The sequence below is a fragment of the Phragmites australis genome, chromosome 9, assembly GCF_958298935.1.
Source record: "Phragmites australis chromosome 9, lpPhrAust1.1, whole genome shotgun sequence".
Classification (NCBI taxonomy): domain Eukaryota; kingdom Viridiplantae; phylum Streptophyta; class Magnoliopsida; order Poales; family Poaceae; genus Phragmites; species Phragmites australis.
In genome coordinates this window covers 5,752,767-5,770,881 of record NC_084929.1, presented here as the reverse complement: position 1 = coordinate 5,770,881, position 18,115 = coordinate 5,752,767, and the positions used below count along the sequence as shown (strand labels likewise).

Below are 18,115 nucleotides of genomic sequence, written 5' to 3'. Positions count from 1 at the left end.
GAGACATACACATTACGATGTTTCTGGGTTACAAATTGGTTGGACAAAAATAAAGCCAACGTACAGCTCTGAACTTTAGAAGCATATATTAAAGGCATGAAGAGCACAATATCAGTATGTACACCAGTCAGTAGTTACAAGATCATCGTAAAGATAACAATACGCTAAAAATTTCATCTATATACAAAGAGAATCATGTTACCGTGGGAAGCTCATCGATAACATGATTTCCCTTTCCATACTGAGCCGCCTGCTGATGTTGTTCTTATCAGTATTGCGATTTCTCTCTTCAGCTGAAGGAATGTTCACTGCGTGCTCCTCAGTTCTTGGATCATTTTCAATGTTAGTTGCTGCGCTTTGCAGTGCTTCAAGTCTCATCTCGACTTGCTTCATCGTGGGTCTGTCCTTCCCATTTGAGCTTAAGCACATCGCTGCAACCTCTGCCACTTCTCTGGCTTTTTCCTCCCCCTCCTTGGCAACTTGGGGGTCTGGTATCTCAGAGAGCTTGTTTTGGCTCTGTAGCAAGACAAATTGTGCCATTAGACTGTCACCCATTGGCGACATGTAAATATGTGGTTTCTCTTATTAAAAGCTTCACAAGTATGACACCAAAACTGTACACATCTCTCTTCTCAGTGAGCCTTCTCGTGTTGTAGCAATTCGGATCTAGATATCCAAAAGTTCCTTGAATGGTAGTTGTTACTCTAGTCTGATCAATGGGGATGCCTCGAGAAGCTCCAAAGTCCGACACTTTCGCTGCTCGGTTATCATCAAGAAGAGTGTTGGTAGCCTTGATATCTCTGTGAATTATCAATATCGAAGCAGCTGAGTGTAGATAGGCAAGAGATTGTGCAACTTCAAGAGCGATTCTCAACCGCTCCCTCCATGGCAGTGATAGTGAAGAACTGACATGAAGATGATCATAAAGTGTTCCATTTGAAATGAACTCATATACTAGCAATGGAACTTCTGTTTCCAGACAACATCCAAAAAGTTTCACAACATTCCTGTGGTTCATTTGAGAAAGAATGGCGACCTCATTGATGAAATTGTCAGTTTCACTTTGAATTGTTTGTCTTGGCTTCTTAATGGCAACGACATGCTGGTCAGACAAAATGCCTTTGTAGACGGTTCCATGGCCTCCTTTGCCAATCTTTCGAGCCTCATCGAACTTATTTGTTGCCTTTTCAAGCTCCTCTAAGCTGAAAATCATCTTTTCAGCAATGTCCTTGTCTACTAATTGTTGCAACAACAACCCAAGGTTTTTCCTGAAGAAAAGATCTCTCGACTGTTTGGCTTTTCGGGCTCTTAGCTTTCGCCTTAAGAGAATAGCAGAAAAGATGAGAAGCACAAGGCATACACCGCTGCCAACTCCTGTAGCAACAGCTAATCCTGGAAAATACAAATATATTTCAAGTAATGCTTCAATGCTCAAACTTTTGTCAATATCGAAAGGTAACATTGCAACGGTTGATGCTGCTCAGTTTATTGAGAGATCTTGTTATCTGAAAATTTCACTGTGTCTTTGATGCATCCATGGGGTTTCTGGGGGTTGCCAGAGGTGCCTTTTGGGCAGATACAGTCATAGGATCCTACCATATTTATACAATGAGCGAAACAAGGGTAGTCATCTGGTTGTGCGCACTCATCAATATCTGTCGCAGTGCAAACCACAGATGAGAAGTTAGCACACTGCTGCGGCGAGAGTTTGACACAGTGAAAGTGGAACTTGACTTGCAACGAGAAGTTGCATACCTTGGCATTCATTTGGTATGTAAGTGTTGCCCTCAAAGCCATGTCTGCAATTGCATAAGTGCCCTGATGATCTGTTAGTGTTGTGATCAAGGCAGTAACTGCTGTCGCTGAGGCACCCAAAATCACTTGACCTCTGAGCATCTGCACAAGACAAGTTGCTGTATTTCCAGTTGACAACAGCCTTGGTCTCCACTGGCCGTGCGGAGCCAGGTAAGCCCCTTGATATGCCTAGGCCATCCGAGATTGCCTCCTGCAACAGCATGGCATGGCCGTCGCTGTCCCACCACGCCTTCTCCGCCATGATCACCGTGGCGTTGAACAACCGCCCTGGCACGGATGAGTCGTCAAGTTGCGCGCTCCTGGCATGGATGTCTCACAGCAGCCAATACCAGAGCATGTTCCATCAGTGGCTACTGCAGAATGGCCTCACAGGCATGAAGAAGCACATGCAACAACCATGTCTTCTGCATCTGGGAGCCTGACAAGAAACTGGAACCCACACCCCATGACAACGAACTTGTTCAAGTACGCCGACACAGTAAAGATGCTGTTGTCATTTGTCAAGGGGGATCTCCCATGGCATGCTATACCAATTTCTCCCTGTCAGCCTGGTGCTCCCATTGTCGATGTACAGCGTCCCATACTCCAGAGATACATTCAGCACCTCAGCTCCAGCGCTGTCCAGGATGAGCTTTGGGGGGTTGTAAGTCTCGTTGCAGGTGAGCTTGAACCCCTCGTGGTAGCACCCGGCACCAACACCGAATGGGTAAGGTATGCTGACCTCGCCGCACTTGCTAATGCAACTGGGCAATGCTATGTTGGCTGAGAGGAGCACCGGTGTGACGGCGGCTAGGAGCTGCAACAGGTGCAGCGCTGCTATGGCAAGCTGACGCATAATATGGTTTTGAGGAAATGAAGCAGAGGGCCATGGTTCACCTTGTACAACCGCAATTCCATATATACGATGGGCATCATGGTGCAATCCTGTATGCAGTAAGAATGCAGATAGTTCTAAACTAGTTTAGGGGATAGAAAATGCATTCAAACGATGCTGGACCGGCCGATTCAGGACGGGACTACGTACAAGGAACCAAACACACGGTTACTCTAACGCCTACTCCCAGTATTTTGGGTATTTGTTTAATTGTAACTTAGTTGACCACCTCGAAAAACCCCGTCAAAGACAAGCTGAGACCAGAGATCCCTCAGAGGCATAACAGCAAACATGTGAGGCTATCTGCGGTAGTACTGTAAAAATCATCTTTTATAATATTATTATAGTATTATCTAATACTATTATAATATTCTCTATTTTTTTATCTCCAATAACTACCTTATTTTCTACTTTTATTACTTTCTTTCTCTCTTCAGATCCATAGTCATCCTCTAGCTACAGTAATACAACTTTTTTTTTTCCGTCTGCAACTTTGCTGCGTCCGGCTCCTGCCCGTATCCCTGTAGAGGTAGATACCGGTGCTGCTGGAGGGTATTGCGGCAGGCTCCGATCGGCAAAGGAAAAAAAGTAGTTGGCGCAGTGATACAAGAAGTTTTGCTGCTCTTGGAGTCGGCCCGAGGGGCATCAAAGATTCAACGGGAAGTACCCCAACAGCACGATGCAGCGAGCACATTGCTGAACTGAGCTGAGCTGTTGAGGTGCGGCTGCTCACTCGGTGGCTCCGGCACGCACGCATTCACCTCCTCGCCAGACCCTCGCCGTTGGCATCGAGCATGTCGGGGCAAGACGGCGGTCCAAGAAGTGTGCGAGCAGTGGCACGGCAAAGAACCCCAAAGACCTCAACGGCGTCGGCGCGCCCAGGCCATGTTCAGATGCCGCTGCGAGGCAGAGTGGGGAGCCGGAGAGCCCCCAACCTGGTCGTGATGGCATCGCTGCGACGCGTGCGCCTCCGGCCATCCTCCGCGTCGTTGTTTGGATCGTCGATGGGTTGTGGTTGGCCAACCGCAACCGGAGAAGTACGTGGGGGCTGGTTTGACCAAATGGGTCCACATTTCCTCTCTTCTTATCAATTTTATCCTTACAATTATTCTTGGCATAGGAATGAAAATTAGAGTAGGCCCGTTTATAACATAAGAAAAATAACCAAATTCTACTACAATTTTCTTTTTGCGAAATCTACTACTCCCTTGTGTCATAAATATATGTCATTTTAGAAAAAAATTTGATCAAAATTTTAAAACTTTGATTAATAATAGCTTTCAAAATATTCAGTTTGGAAACTTAAAATCATATGTGTAGATTTGTCTTAAAAAATAATTTCATAATATTACAAATTCAATGGATTTATAAATACATTATAGTAGAAAATAGTGGTAAAAAACTATGAATTAGAAACCATATCATATCTAAAATAATATGTATTTATGACTGAAAGGAGTACAATTGATTGGTTTGATGCAAAATTTCCACGCTCAAAACAAGCCCTTAAAGTTTATGTACAAGCTGTTAGATTGATGGCGCTGGATGGACTCTATGGGCCACGATCTTTGCTATATATAGAGGATACAGGAGAGAGATTACAACCGTAGAAAACTTGTTCACCTCCATGATAGCGCTCACGAACAGCTAAGCGATCAAGGTCGCTTGTAATATGATCAGTAGCACCCGTATCGGTATACCAATTCGGATCAATCTTGTAGGAGGAGGTTGCCGCAAGTGCTGCAGAGGGAGGCTCGTCCTGATAAGAGTCATCCATCCGGTACCAACACTTTACCGCAGTATGACCACGTTTGCCACAGATTTGACAGGGAGGGCGAGAAGACGGACCACGGCGAACGCCACGGCCATCACCACGGCCATCACTGCGGCCATCGGGGAAACGAGGAGGATTACCCCGAGATGGCGGAGCGCGGCCTCGATTGCGATCACCACGGCCACGATTGTAGTGGGAACCCCCTCGGCCAGCAAAATTGGCTGAAGAACCATGATGGAGTTGCATCTCAGCCTGGTGCTGCAGTTGGCGAGATTCATATGCCATGAGATGCGCAAAGACATCATCAAGTGTGAGTGGTTCACTCTTTGTCGTCATGGAGGTGACAAAGGAGTCGTAATCAGGGCCAAAACCAGCGAGAAGATAAGCGATCACTTCATCATCGGTTAGAGGAGAACCAGCAGCTGCCATCTCAGTAGCCAATCCTTTGATCTTGCGAAAATAATCGGCCGCAGATAGATCTCTCTTCTTGGCCATAGCAAGCTCGACACGGATCTGAACAGTACGAGCGCGAGTGGTAGAAGAATACATCCGCTGCAACATGTCCCATGCCTCCTTGGACGTAGTTGCAGTTACAACGTCGGCAAGAATATCTTCAGAGATGGAGGAGAGCAGGCCACTGAGCACTTGCTGATCTTTGTCATACCATTGAGTGTAGGCCGGATTTGGCACTTGTTCGGCACCGGCAGCCGTAGACGCGACAACGTATTTGGCCGGTGCAGAGATGGATCCATCTAAATAGCCCAAAAGCTTCGTACTCCGGAGATAAGGGAGGAGCTGGGCACGCCAGATGATGAAGTTTGTCTTCGTGAGACGAATGGTAACGGCGTGGTGGAGAGGGATTGGGGCAAAGGTGCTCGACATTGTAGATTGGATCGAGTCTGAGGTGGTGGAGGGAGAGGAGGCGGAGGAAGAAGAAGATGTGGTGGACGACATCTTCAGGAAAAATTCCTTGGCTCTGTTACCATGTTAGATTGATAGCGCTGGATGGCCTCTATGGGCCACGATCTTTGCTATATATAGAGGATACAGGAGAGAGATTACAACCGTAGAAAACACGGCAAGTTTGGGAGGCGCAGCTCCAATATTAGAGATAGAATCCTACGTTTAACACAAGCTCATGGTAAATCGGAATGTCCTGACCTTTTCTGGCAACATGAGTTGCAAGCCAGAGCTCGAACAGAAATGCTGTAGGGATGAGTTGTAATGCTGTACTCCCAGTTAGGCTCAGTCTCAGGTTGCTGTCTTGTGCGGCGCATCGTAAATATTCTTGAAGTTCTTGTGGAAAAGCAGTTTCGAAAAATCTGTTAGTCTGTTTAGCAAAACATATTGAAGTTTGGTAGATTCTATTATCCATGTTTGTTTCTATAATATTAACATTAACTTGTGCTGTTATTTTGAAAACTATAATATCTCATTTAGCAACTTGGTTTAGGAATCCAAACACCATAATATCATAAAATACGTAGGTTTTACCAGATGAGATTGTTATAATCTAAAGTAAGGGTCTATTTGACAAAACTTCAACTCCAAGATTCCTACTGAATTTAGAATTTGTAAACTAAAATAAAGTAATATATGTATTTATTTTTAGTATAAAATACGAACAAGATGTCTCCCTCAAATATTTTCAGTTTTTTCTTAACTCTAGCTCCAAAAATTTTTAGAATTACAAATAGTTCACTCTATAAATTATTGAAGCTAAAGTTTTTCTAAACCGATCCTAATTCCAAACAGAATCCTAAACTAGGCGCATATTTGTTATTTTTTTTTAAAAAAAACGAACAGGTAGTTTGTGAGTTTCTCTGGTTTGTATGAGAAAGAGTACATGCTCTGGAAATTGCTGTATCTGCAGCGATAAATTCCTATGCACTGTACTTGTTGGCTTATCTGCCTCTCTGTTCCTTGGTTTGTTTTCGGTTAGTCTGTCTGCCATGTGGGTTCAGACTTCAGAGACAGCTCTGGGCTCTCTGCTGTGTGAATATTCCCCACGTTCCATTCGCCCATTAAAAATCCGCATGTGACCAGCAAAGCATAGCCACGTTAAACAATGGTGGTCGATGCTGCTCCAAATCCAGCTAAGCATTCATATACCTCTTCCGACCACGAAAACATCACCTTTTTCACATAGTTGTAGTCAAACTTTTGATATTTCGACTAACCTTTCGAATTATTTAGATCAGAAATATAAGAATCATATGTATAAATTTATCTAAAAAAATATTTTATTAATAGTATAGCTTAATCATATTTTACAAATATATTTCAATAGAAAGAAGTGCTTGAAGCTACACTTTAGAGACTGTCTCGGTTCAAAACGTCGTGTGTTTCGACCGGTGGGAGTACGAGAGCTATATAAGTTTAACCTTCCGTAAGTTATTGGTTTACTTGTGATAAAGCACACTAAATCTGTCTCCCACCTGCAATAGACATTACTGTTACCGACGCTTGTGATGCACAATCTTTTTTAATTTTATCAAGAGCTCAAAGTTCACTTGAAAAAGTGAATTCAATGGCACACTCTAGGACGTGAGCAAGGGCTCGACCTGATGCACAATTTTTTTCACCACTAGAAGTTTTGTGGCAAGGCGAGGACTGACTTGCACCAAAATAAAATTTTTTAAACCCTAGTACCACACATAGACATACACATACATTGCATCACCACACGTATGTACTTATATAATATTTACTAAAAACCGAAGATACATAATTTAGAGATTGAAAAAATCACCACATACGTTTCGCTGTCGACATACGTCATCTACCATTAAAAAAATTAGTAAGACACACAGATAGCAATATATGGTTTGATCCTAATAGGTGGGGGTACAACCATATTCACTAACCACCCAAGCTAAAATTTGTTTTTTTGCATTGAAATAACTTAAACAATACTACCTAGCAATCAAATATCTTTCCTACACACTGTCACACCACATGAACTTTTCTATGACCTTGGTGCTATAAAGAACAGCTCTCAGGAAAAAAGGTGCTATAATAAACAAGTAGAAGTAACAATCAAGCGGTAGTACTGCAACAATGACACCATCAAGTGTCGACAATTAACAGATCGTTTTCCATGCATGGAGTCAGAAGAACCAAACCCAATCATCAAAAGAGAAGAGGAAGCTGCAGAGCAAGAAGAAAAAAAAAAGAGGTCACCGACGGCGAGGAAAGCTGCATCCCAACCGCAATTATTGGGACAGGAACGGATTACCGGACAAGTTTAATGCAAAGCACGAGGCAGCAAAATTATATAGTCTGCTAGCTCTTGAGGAGCAGCACTGCGGTGCAGCTCTTTCCCACACACACACGGAAGGGAATGCGGCTTGACGGCTTCCTTGCAAACTGCTCTGCCTTTTTTTTTTTCATCTTGAAGCTTACCTACCTTGAAGTATCGCTCATTTTTTTCTCATCAGTTTTCAATTTTTAGGATCAGTTAGATGGTACATGTAACTTAATAATGTAAAGAAAAGACTAATTTTGAGAACATAAACATAAACAGAAGTTACATAGGACACCCATTTTCGAATCGAAAGAATCATTCTCGTATTTGTGTATAGATAAAAAAGAATAGAAATTGGAGAGCAGATGCCCTTCCTTGGTTGTTAGCCTCCTAGCCCAAGGGAAAAGCCCTGATCTTTTGGGGAAAAAAAGCGTCAATCACGCATCCTAATTGGTGAGTTTATGTGTGCCCTAGTTCCCTGCTCTTAGTTGGCTTTACAAGAACCATTTTTGTAAGAAAAAAAAAGGGTTCCAATGAACCTGAGGGAAAGAAGGTACACAATTTCATGTGCCCCTTTGGTTTAATGCAAGGCAACATGATACCATAACAAGAAATCCACACTACTATATATTTTCTTGTTAGATAGAGCATATTTAGTGCACAAATTTTAATTAAGGTTTTGCAGGGTTAGAGCAAATCTTGCAAAAATCCTCAATCCAAACAAGCTTTCAGTTGCACTTTTCTTGTAAACCAATGGGTTGTTGACTTTTCCAAATCAAATTGAGGCATAATAGCTCTAGAGAAGTAGCGTCGAACCAAAAGATTTTTTTTTTGCCAAAGGCATTTTTAGAGGATTTTTTGTTGAAAACTAGTGGAAGAGTATCTCCAAATCACGGAAAAACAGGTGTTTTCTTAGTTGCCTCAGTTATTTTCCTATTTTACAAATGACTTAATTTCCTAGTGCCTTGCTTTTACAGAGGTTCCTCTCCTGTAATCAAGTGTAAAACCCTATTTCACTCTTCTTTTAATAAAGGCAGAGCTCTTGCCACATTTTCAGAAAAGAACTGCAGAATAAACCCCAATTTTGTTATCCATGAATATATGCAATGCCATATGAAATGCAAATACGATGGAGATAGTTACATGGAGTGCAAAGCATATAGATACTTATTGTTAGTGAAAGCTTTACTTTCGGTTTTTAAAAGAAATACACGCTTATTGAAAAAAAAAAACTAGACAGGAAGGACCTGCAACCATTGTTTTTTTTAAAAAAAGACGTAACTACAGCCACGTTGCTTTTTTACTTTATAGTCCATGCACATTCAAAAAAATAAAATTGGATCTCAAGAGTGGAAAAATCATACCGATTGCCTGTCTTATTTTGTTGTCTGTTGAAATGAAAGGATGCGGAACGTATTGTCCAGGAGGAGTGTTAGGTAGTCTAAGCATCTGCAATTTGCACAAGAGATCAATCAGTTACGGCAACGAAATCTGTGGTGCTTCTCTTCTTTTTTAAAACAAAACTGGTAGATGCATATTTAAAATAAAAAATATAGAGTTTAGAGATTAACAAAATTATCACAGACATCTCGTTATTGATTAATATATCATCTACTATTAAAAAAATTCTACCTTGACGAGACACAAGGAGTAATCATAGAGTTTGATCCCTAAGTTGAGGTGTAACCACTTCTACTGACTATCTAAGACAAAATTTATTCTTATCCGTGGTGCTTCTCAAACTAGGAGAGGACGAGAATCAAATCATTTTCATCCCCTTGAGCTCCTAAACTTGCCTTTAAAAAAAAAAAAAACTATCTAGTGCTACCCACAAATTTGAGCCAACTTCAGTTTTAATTTGAATGGCACACAATTTAAAACATGTACTATTGTTAGGCTCCATTTGAACACGAGAACTATACAGACACAATAAATATTTGTGATTTTAACAGCAATATCCATTCAATCTACCAATCACAAACCCATCATCAACTTGATGCCAACTCACTTGTGACACGCATGGTGCACATGGCATTTTCTTTCCCTTTGCTTCATAAAAAAAGAAAATGAAAAAAAAACCAGGAAGGAAGCAGCGGCAGGTAGGAGGGCAATTCCGTCCGCCGACGAGGCGCCGACAGGTCGACCGGCTGCAGCCGGTAACCCGGCCCCACACCCAGCGTGCGTGGCGGGGGACAGCCTGTGGACAGCGACGCGGACGTCCTTGCTCCCATGCATCCGACGGCTGGTGCCCCTTGCTCCCATGCATCCGACGGTCAGGAGAGCTGGACAGGGCAGCGGGTGGGGAACCGGCGGTAGCCGGTGGGCGGGGACTGCCACCGACTCGGCTAAACTACCCGAGGGCGAGCGTGTGTGTATGTAAGAGGGGAGGTGTGGAGAGGAAGGAGAAGCAGCAGCACCGCGGCATTGCAGCTTGGGAGCGGGGAGGAGGGATCTGGGCATGGTAGTGGCCGCCGCTGCCGCTCCGTTCTAGAGGCCCGCGCGGGCCGATCGACCTCCGCTTGCCGCCCGCCTCGTCGCCGTCCTTGTCGGTGGTGGTGCCGGTGGTGGGTGAGAAGCGGAGATGGCGGCCAACAAGGGAATGGTGGCGGGCTCGCACAACCGCAACGAGTTCGTCATGATCCGCCACGACGGAGACGCGCCCGCCTCTGCGGTACGTGTCCCCCAATGCCGTCCTCGCTCCGGTTCTGTTCGTGACCCCTCGTGCCGTGCGCGTGTCGGTGGATCTGGGTCGCGGTGTTTAGGTGTGATTCGGCCCCAATTGCGTTTTCTTCTGTGGGTCTGCTCGTAGATTCGCGTTTCTACTGCCCATTGCGATGGTTCCGTTTCACTGCGTAAGTAAGTAGATCAGAGCATGTCCGTCCCGGTGATTTTAGAATGGTTCGTGCGTGATGGAATCACGCGACCAGTCGGCTTCGTGTGGAAAATTGCCAATCGGTAGCGAATGAGCTCCGCTATTTCGGAGATCCAGTGTAATGCAGCCTCGAATTGTTCAGATCCTGAGTTTGCCCAGCAATTTGTGCCTCGATAGTTTCTTAGCATGGCGCCGTTGATGAATTAGATCCTTCTTGCTTGGCCTGCTGTAATGTACCTTTGTAATTTAAGCACCATGGAATTGATTCATCTTTTCTAAAGCGCTCTTTCCGGCATATGGATCTTAGCCTCAACTTGAAGCTAAGCAAACAAGTTGATCACCGATCAATTTCCAGTCTGTTGCTCACGTGTGAAGTGCATCAGGGATTGACTGTGTCTTCTATTTGTGTAATTCTGTTTGGATGTCTGCTGACTGTGTTGTTATCTCGCTGATGCAGGCTAAACCGGCGAAAAGTGTGAATGGGCAGGTCTGCCAGATTTGTGGCGACACTGTTGGCGTTTCAGCCACTGGTGATGTCTTTGTTGCCTGCAATGAGTGCGCCTTCCCTGTCTGCCGCCCTTGCTATGAGTATGAGCGCAAGGAAGGGAACCAGTGCTGTCCTCAGTGCAAGACTAGATACAAGAGGCAAAAAGGTTAGTAGAGTATTGTGTAACCTGTACAATAATAGTATATGGGAGCCTTCATCTTGTGCTTTCTTTATTTGAACAAAAAAAATGGCAGTGTACTGGACACTGTTTATGATGCTATTGCTTGACAACTAAGATTAGACCTTATCAATTTTATTCTCAATGACAATAATTAATGCATGCTGCTCTTGTTTTCTGTTGGACAAAATTTAGGTAGCCCTCGTGTTCAGGGCGACGAGGAGGAGGAAGATGTTGATGACCTGGACAATGAATTCAACTATAAGCAAGGCAATGGGAAAGGTCCAGAGTGGCAGCTGCAGGGTCAAGGAGAAGATGGTGATCTGTCTTCATCTGCTCACCACGAACTGCATCATAGGATTCCTCGCCTGACAAGTGGGCAACAGGTATAATATGTCATGAACGTTTCATGTATAGATATTAATCTTGATACTGTGGTGCATTGTTCACTACAGTGTAGCGGTGCACCTACTTGTGTAATTGAACTTGTTTCTGTATGAATGTGTGCTCGTGGTCACTAACATATTGATATTTTTCTTCAGATATCTGGAGAGATTCCTGATGGTTCCCCTGACCGTCATTCCATCCGCAGCCCAACTTCGAGCTATGTTGATCCAAGCGTCCCAGGTATCCTCTCATACATCATAAATTGCTTCTTTTGGAAAAATGTGTCTGCACATTAGTTGGAAAGCATTAATATTTCTTTACTATGATTTCAGTTCCTGTGAGGATTGTTGACCCCTCCAAAGACTTGAATTCCTATGGGCTTAATAGCGTTGACTGGAAGGAAAGAGTTGAGAGCTGGAGGGTTAAACAGGACAAAAATATGATGCAAGTGACAAATAAATATCCTGAGGCAAGAGGAGGAGACATGGAAGGGACTGGCTCAAATGGTGAAGATATGCAAATGTATAAACCACCTTCCTTTGCCTATGTTATTATACTTCCTACTTATAGTGCATTTAGGTATGCATGATAGAATTTCACATTGGGTATGCTGACTTGGGATGCACTAGCAGGGGGCATGTCATGCCAATGTACACTGAAGAGAACTCAAATGGGCATTAGAGTGGCATTTGTTCTCAGAAATGGAAGTCAAACAGAAAGCCCTTTTCTTCATGTCAATCAAGGACTAGGAAATAGTTTTACATTTCTGAGTAGATCAGGATCAAAATTTTTTCCTTTGGCTAACCTTTACCAGTGTGGTGCACACATTCATGTTTATTGTAGATTTTGCTTTAAAGAAACTGAGTATGTGTACTTTTGTCTCTGTGGCAGGGTTGATGATGCACGGCTACCTTTGAGCCGTATTGTGCCTATTCCGTCAAACCAGCTCAACCTTTACCGGATAGTGATCATTCTCCGGCTTATCATCCTGTGCTTCTTCTTCCAATATCGTGTCACTCATCCAGTGCACGGTGCCTATGGATTATGGCTAGTATCTGTTATCTGCGAGGTTTGGTTTGCCTTGTCTTGGCTTCTAGATCAATTCCCAAAATGGTATCCAATCAACCGTGAAACATACCTTGACAGGCTTGCATTGAGGTAAGCTACAATATTGGCGCACTTTTCTTCAGGATTTTGGGCACTGAAATGCTGTTGTATGGATGTTCTGTGTGCTGAGATGCCTAATTCCAATGTTGCAGATATGACAGAGAGGGAGAGCCATCACAGCTGGCTCCCATTGATGTCTTTGTCAGTACAGTGGATCCACTGAAGGAACCTCCACTGATCACAGCCAATACTGTTTTGTCCATTCTTGCTGTAGATTACCCAGTTGACAAGGTGTCATGCTATGTTTCTGATGATGGTTCAGCTATGTTGACTTTTGAGTCTCTCTCAGAAACTGCAGAATTTGCTAGGAAGTGGGTTCCCTTTTGCAAGAAGCACAACATTGAACCAAGAGCTCCAGAATTTTACTTTGCTCAAAAAATAGATTACCTAAAGGACAAAATCCAACCTTCGTTTGTTAAGGAAAGACGAGCAATGAAGGTAAGCTGCAAATCTTATGGTTACACTACTGTTGCTCTACCTTTTGCTTGGATTATAACTTTGTATACGCTTTGTTTCAGAGAGAGTATGAAGAATTCAAAATAAGAATCAATGCTCTTGTTGCCAAAGCACAGAAAGTGCCTGAAGAGGGGTGGACCATGGCTGATGGAACTGCTTGGCCTGGGAATAATCAAAGGGACCATCCTGGAATGATTCAGGTGTGCTTTACTTCAAATGAAGCTATTTCTTTAAAATATTGGATGTAGCCTGGATCTTATATATTAAACTTGCTCTGCATGGAAATCAGGTGTTCTTGGGGCACAGTGGTGGTCTTGACACTGATGGCAATGAATTACCACGTCTTGTCTATGTTTCTCGTGAAAAGAGACCAGGCTTCCAGCATCACAAGAAGGCTGGTGCAATGAATGCACTGGTATGCTTTTCTCTTCCATGATTCACTTCTACACAGTGCACTGTATTTATCTGTTCCATACTAATTGTATCCCTTTTGCTGATGGGTAGATTCGCGTATCTGCTGTGCTGACAAATGGTGCATATCTCCTCAATGTGGATTGTGACCATTACTTCAATAGCAGCAAAGCTCTTAGAGAAGCAATGTGCTTCATGATGGACCCCGCTCTAGGAAGGAAAACTTGTTATGTTCAGTTTCCACAAAGATTTGATGGCATTGACTTGCATGATCGATATGCTAATCGCAACATAGTCTTCTTTGATGTAAGTCTGATGGACTGGTGGTGCCTTTGTTAACCATCACAACAAAATTTTATGGCTCACATGTATTGGTTTTGCAGATCAACATGAAAGGACTAGATGGCATTCAGGGTCCAGTTTATGTGGGAACAGGATGCTGTTTCAATAGGCAGGCTTTGTATGGCTATGATCCTGTATTGACTGAAGCTGATCTGGAACCTAACATTGTTGTTAAGAGCTGCTGTGGTAGAAGGAAGAAAAGGAACAAGAGTTATATGGATAGTCAAAACCGTATTATGAAGAGAACAGAATCTTCAGCTCCCATCTTCAACATGGAAGATATAGAAGAGGGTATTGAAGGTGTGTGGCTGTGCGCTTGCTATTGTGCATTTTTTACCTTACATTTATTCTTAGAGAGCTTAAAACAATCATTGCTTATATTGCATCATCAAACATGCTTCTCTCTATTGTGTTTTTGGACAATAAAGAATCTTGAGATAGTCAAGTTGGCTGGCTTCCGCTGATCTCACTTTTGGAATTCCATTAGGTTATGAGGATGAAAGGTCAGTGCTTATGTCCCAGAGGAAATTGGAGAAACGCTTTGGTCAATCTCCAATTTTTATCGCATCCACCTTTATGACTCAAGGAGGCATACCACCTTCAACAAACCCAGCTTCTCTACTAAAGGAAGCTATCCATGTAATCAGTTGTGGATATGAGGACAAAACTGAATGGGGAAAAGAGGTTAGTGGGGAAAGCATAATTTTTCTTTCTTTTGTACTGTTGAGTTAATTGTTTTTGTAACTTCGTATCATAGCATAAAACCCCATTTTCATAGTTCCAAGGCTCGAATGTGATTTTCCTTCTATGTGGTTTCAGATTGGCTGGATCTATGGTTCAGTTACAGAGGATATTCTGACTGGGTTTAAAATGCATGCAAGAGGTTGGATGTCAATCTATTGCATGCCACCACGACCTTGTTTCAAGGGTTCTGCACCAATCAATCTTTCCGATCGTCTTAACCAGGTGCTCCGATGGGCCCTTGGGTCAGTTGAAATTTTGCTTAGCAGACATTGTCCTATCTGGTATGGTTACAATGGACGTTTGAAACTTCTGGAAAGGCTGGCTTACATCAACACCATAGTTTATCCGATAACATCCATTCCACTTATTGCCTATTGTGTGCTTCCTGCTATCTGTCTCCTCACCAATAAATTTATCATTCCTGAGGTTAGTCACAAGATGCCCTTTACTTCATTGCATTACTATTCAATAACTGTTAGATAGCAGCTCTGTTGCCCTCATTATTCTTCATTTGTCATGTACCGTATAACCGTCATCGCATTTAACTAATGACTAGCATAAAGTGAACGACATTTAGGCAGAAGTCGCTAGTACCTGTTTTCCCTTGGTATTTTTCTTCTGACTCAAATATAGAGTTTTTTTTTTTTTTTTGGCATTATGACAATGCTTTGTGCTGTCACAAGTTCTAGTTCAGCATAGTCTATATTCTTAGTCAAATGTCTGCATTGCTGAAACCCTTTCCATTGAGTATCATTTGGTCAACTTTCTCTAATGTTCATATCTTTTGGTGATGTGCAGATTAGTAATTATGCTGGGATGTTCTTTATTCTGCTTTTCGCCTCCATCTTTGCCACTGGTATATTGGAGCTCCGATGGAGTGGTGTTGGCATTGAGGATTGGTGGAGAAACGAGCAGTTTTGGGTCATTGGTGGCACCTCTGCCCATCTCTTCGCCGTGTTCCAGGGTCTGCTGAAAGTGTTGGCAGGGATTGATACCAACTTCACAGTTACCTCGAAGGCATCTGATGAGGATGGCGACTTTGCTGAGCTATACGTGTTCAAGTGGACCAGTTTGCTCATCCCTCCGACCACCGTGCTTGTCATTAACCTGGTGGGCATGGTGGCAGGAATTTCATATGCCATTAACAGTGGTTACCAATCCTGGGGCCCACTTTTCGGAAAGCTTTTCTTCTCGATGTGGGTGATCCTCCATCTCTACCCCTTCCTCAAGGGTCTCATGGGCAGGCAGAACCGCACACCGACCATCGTCATCGTTTGGTCCATCCTCCTCGCATCGATTTTCTCCCTGCTGTGGGTGAAGATCGACCCTTTCATCTCCCCTACACAGAAAGCCTCCGCCTTGGGGCAATGTGGCGTGAACTGCTGATCGAGACTGTAACACCCTCTTCGTAGAGGTTCAATCAAAGATCTAACCCCCTCGTGTAAATACCTGAGGAGGTTAGATGGGACATTTTTTCTGTTGTAGATGAAGACGGATCCTGAAGTTATGCCTCTGTTTATTAGCTTCTTCAGCTTCGGCGTTGCTGCGGATGAATACTAACTGTGAAGCCTCCTCCCTTGCCTGCGACGCCGTAGCGTAAATTGTGAATTTTGCTTTTTCATACGTGGTGTTCGATGTTTAGAGTAAATTATCATTTGTTTGAGGGAACATTGTCCACACATACTATGGCGATGCTGTTATTTATACGGAAAGATTCTGATTACATTCTTTGGTTTGTGAACACTGTAATATTTTAGCACATCTATGTAACGCTCTTGTTTTTTGGTTTCTGGACTACGAAATTATGAATTACTTGCATAAATTTTGGTTGGCTGATTGTGAGTGCTATGTGTACTGCTTGAAAAACATGGGCTGTGATCCCTTGGCATGTATAAGCCATCAAACTGAATTATTAAGCTACTATGCACAAGACTAAGCTTATGGTGTAATACGGAAAAATCACTTGTAATTCAACACTTTATTCATGTGGAGGTTCTCTTAGTCCTCATGTGAAATCAGAGCGGATGCTAATTTTTTTTTAATTAAATTGCGAACTTTGGCTATGATATGAAGCTACTATGCATCAATCAACTCACTCAAGCCTAAGCTAGTGGGAACTATGGGCAATTCACGATAGTTTTTTATATTAAGCTATTATATACCAACTAACTTACCTAAAAATGTAAGCTAACAAAAAAACAATTCACTATCCTTCAATGCTGAACATTTAAAGAAAGCAAAAAAAAAAAAGAAAAAAGCTTGTGCAGCCCAACAACTTGGCAAGCTGGTCGAAACTCAGGGAATTTAACCAGGGAAAAATTAATAGCAATTTCACAAACAAAGCGTGTGATGAATTAACCAACCAATACTTTAGCCCAATGCAACTAGACTAGAAGAATTCGGCGTGGCATGGATAGAGATAAGCCTATGAATCTACGCTAGTACAACTTAATTTATTTTAATAATTAATTAGTTAATTAAATTGTATTAGTGTGTTGGTGCTCTATTCCCATGCATAGACATGGACATGTATGTACCGGCAACAGCACCGCAGCAGTGTGGCTGTACTACATGTGTGACGGGAGGGGAAGAAATCCAGCATGCATAGCTAGGACTAGTGATGGACCAGGGTTTTCTTTTGTTGGGTATTCGAAAACCGGAGAAAATAAAAAGTGTTTAATAGAAAAGGTAAAGGTTGACAATAGTAAAATCTACCGCACAATAATAACTGTTCATGCAAAATTGTAACTCAAATAATAAAAAAAGATGTATGCATGCTCAAGCAAGTTATATGGGTCAAACCAACGAGCTGAGAAAAGGAAATACAAATTGCTTACTGTCTACATTTCAACAAAAGAAAAAATGTTAGATAAATACACACTTTTAGATTTAATTAATTTCTAGATATAATATGAACTGAAACAAATTGACTATTATTATCATACTGCAGGAGTGTATCCGACGTATATATCTCTAATATATTACATGGCAAAAGCAGAAGAAAAACAAACATGATGAACATGATAGATCACGGTGAAAATACCTATTGGCAGTGTTAGGCAAAATCCTATTACCCGCTCGAATCATATCTCATCCACACCGACTTACACATCCCATTATCATCATTGTATTGGTGAAATAAGAGTAAGCCCTAAGCTCACGAACGATGGTCGAATCACCGCTTAACTTTTACCGATGACCTAAGCCTCGCTAAGCATGATATATTCATTTTAAGTTAGACCATTGAGTGTTATACCAAGAATTACAATAGATCAAGAGATAACAATACCAAGTAAGAGTAATACAACAATTAGGATCTACTTAAAAAACACGACCTCGACTAACTATCATGTGTGACATA

General features: G+C 42.5%; 1 protein-coding gene, 1 non-coding gene and 1 pseudogene across 2 annotated transcripts; 1 reads left to right on the top strand and 2 right to left on the bottom strand.

Moving 5' to 3' along the window:
• Positions 1 to 198: 198 nt before the first annotated feature.
• LOC133929739 (wall-associated receptor kinase 2-like) lies at positions 199 to 2,650 on the bottom strand (annotated as a pseudogene).
• Positions 2,651 to 4,735: 2,085 nt separating this feature from the next.
• Positions 4,736 to 4,874, bottom strand: LOC133929973 (small nucleolar RNA Z247). Its single transcript, XR_009911694.1, has one exon. It is a non-coding gene; the product is annotated as a small nucleolar RNA Z247 (small nucleolar RNA).
• A 5,221-nt stretch (positions 4,875 to 10,095) lies between these two features.
• Positions 10,096 to 16,576, top strand: LOC133928540 (probable cellulose synthase A catalytic subunit 1 [UDP-forming]). Its single transcript, XM_062374929.1, has 14 exons — positions 10,096 to 10,381; positions 11,040 to 11,235; positions 11,443 to 11,633; positions 11,790 to 11,874; positions 11,967 to 12,156; positions 12,526 to 12,792; positions 12,894 to 13,239; positions 13,320 to 13,457; positions 13,547 to 13,672; positions 13,762 to 13,974; positions 14,052 to 14,310; positions 14,498 to 14,694; positions 14,830 to 15,180; positions 15,553 to 16,576. Exons 1-14 carry the CDS (start codon positions 10,292 to 10,294, stop codon positions 16,138 to 16,140), a joined length of 3,237 nt encoding a protein of 1,078 aa, XP_062230913.1. The 5' UTR covers positions 10,096 to 10,291; the 3' UTR covers positions 16,141 to 16,576.
• Positions 16,577 to 18,115: the final 1,539 nt, after the last annotated feature.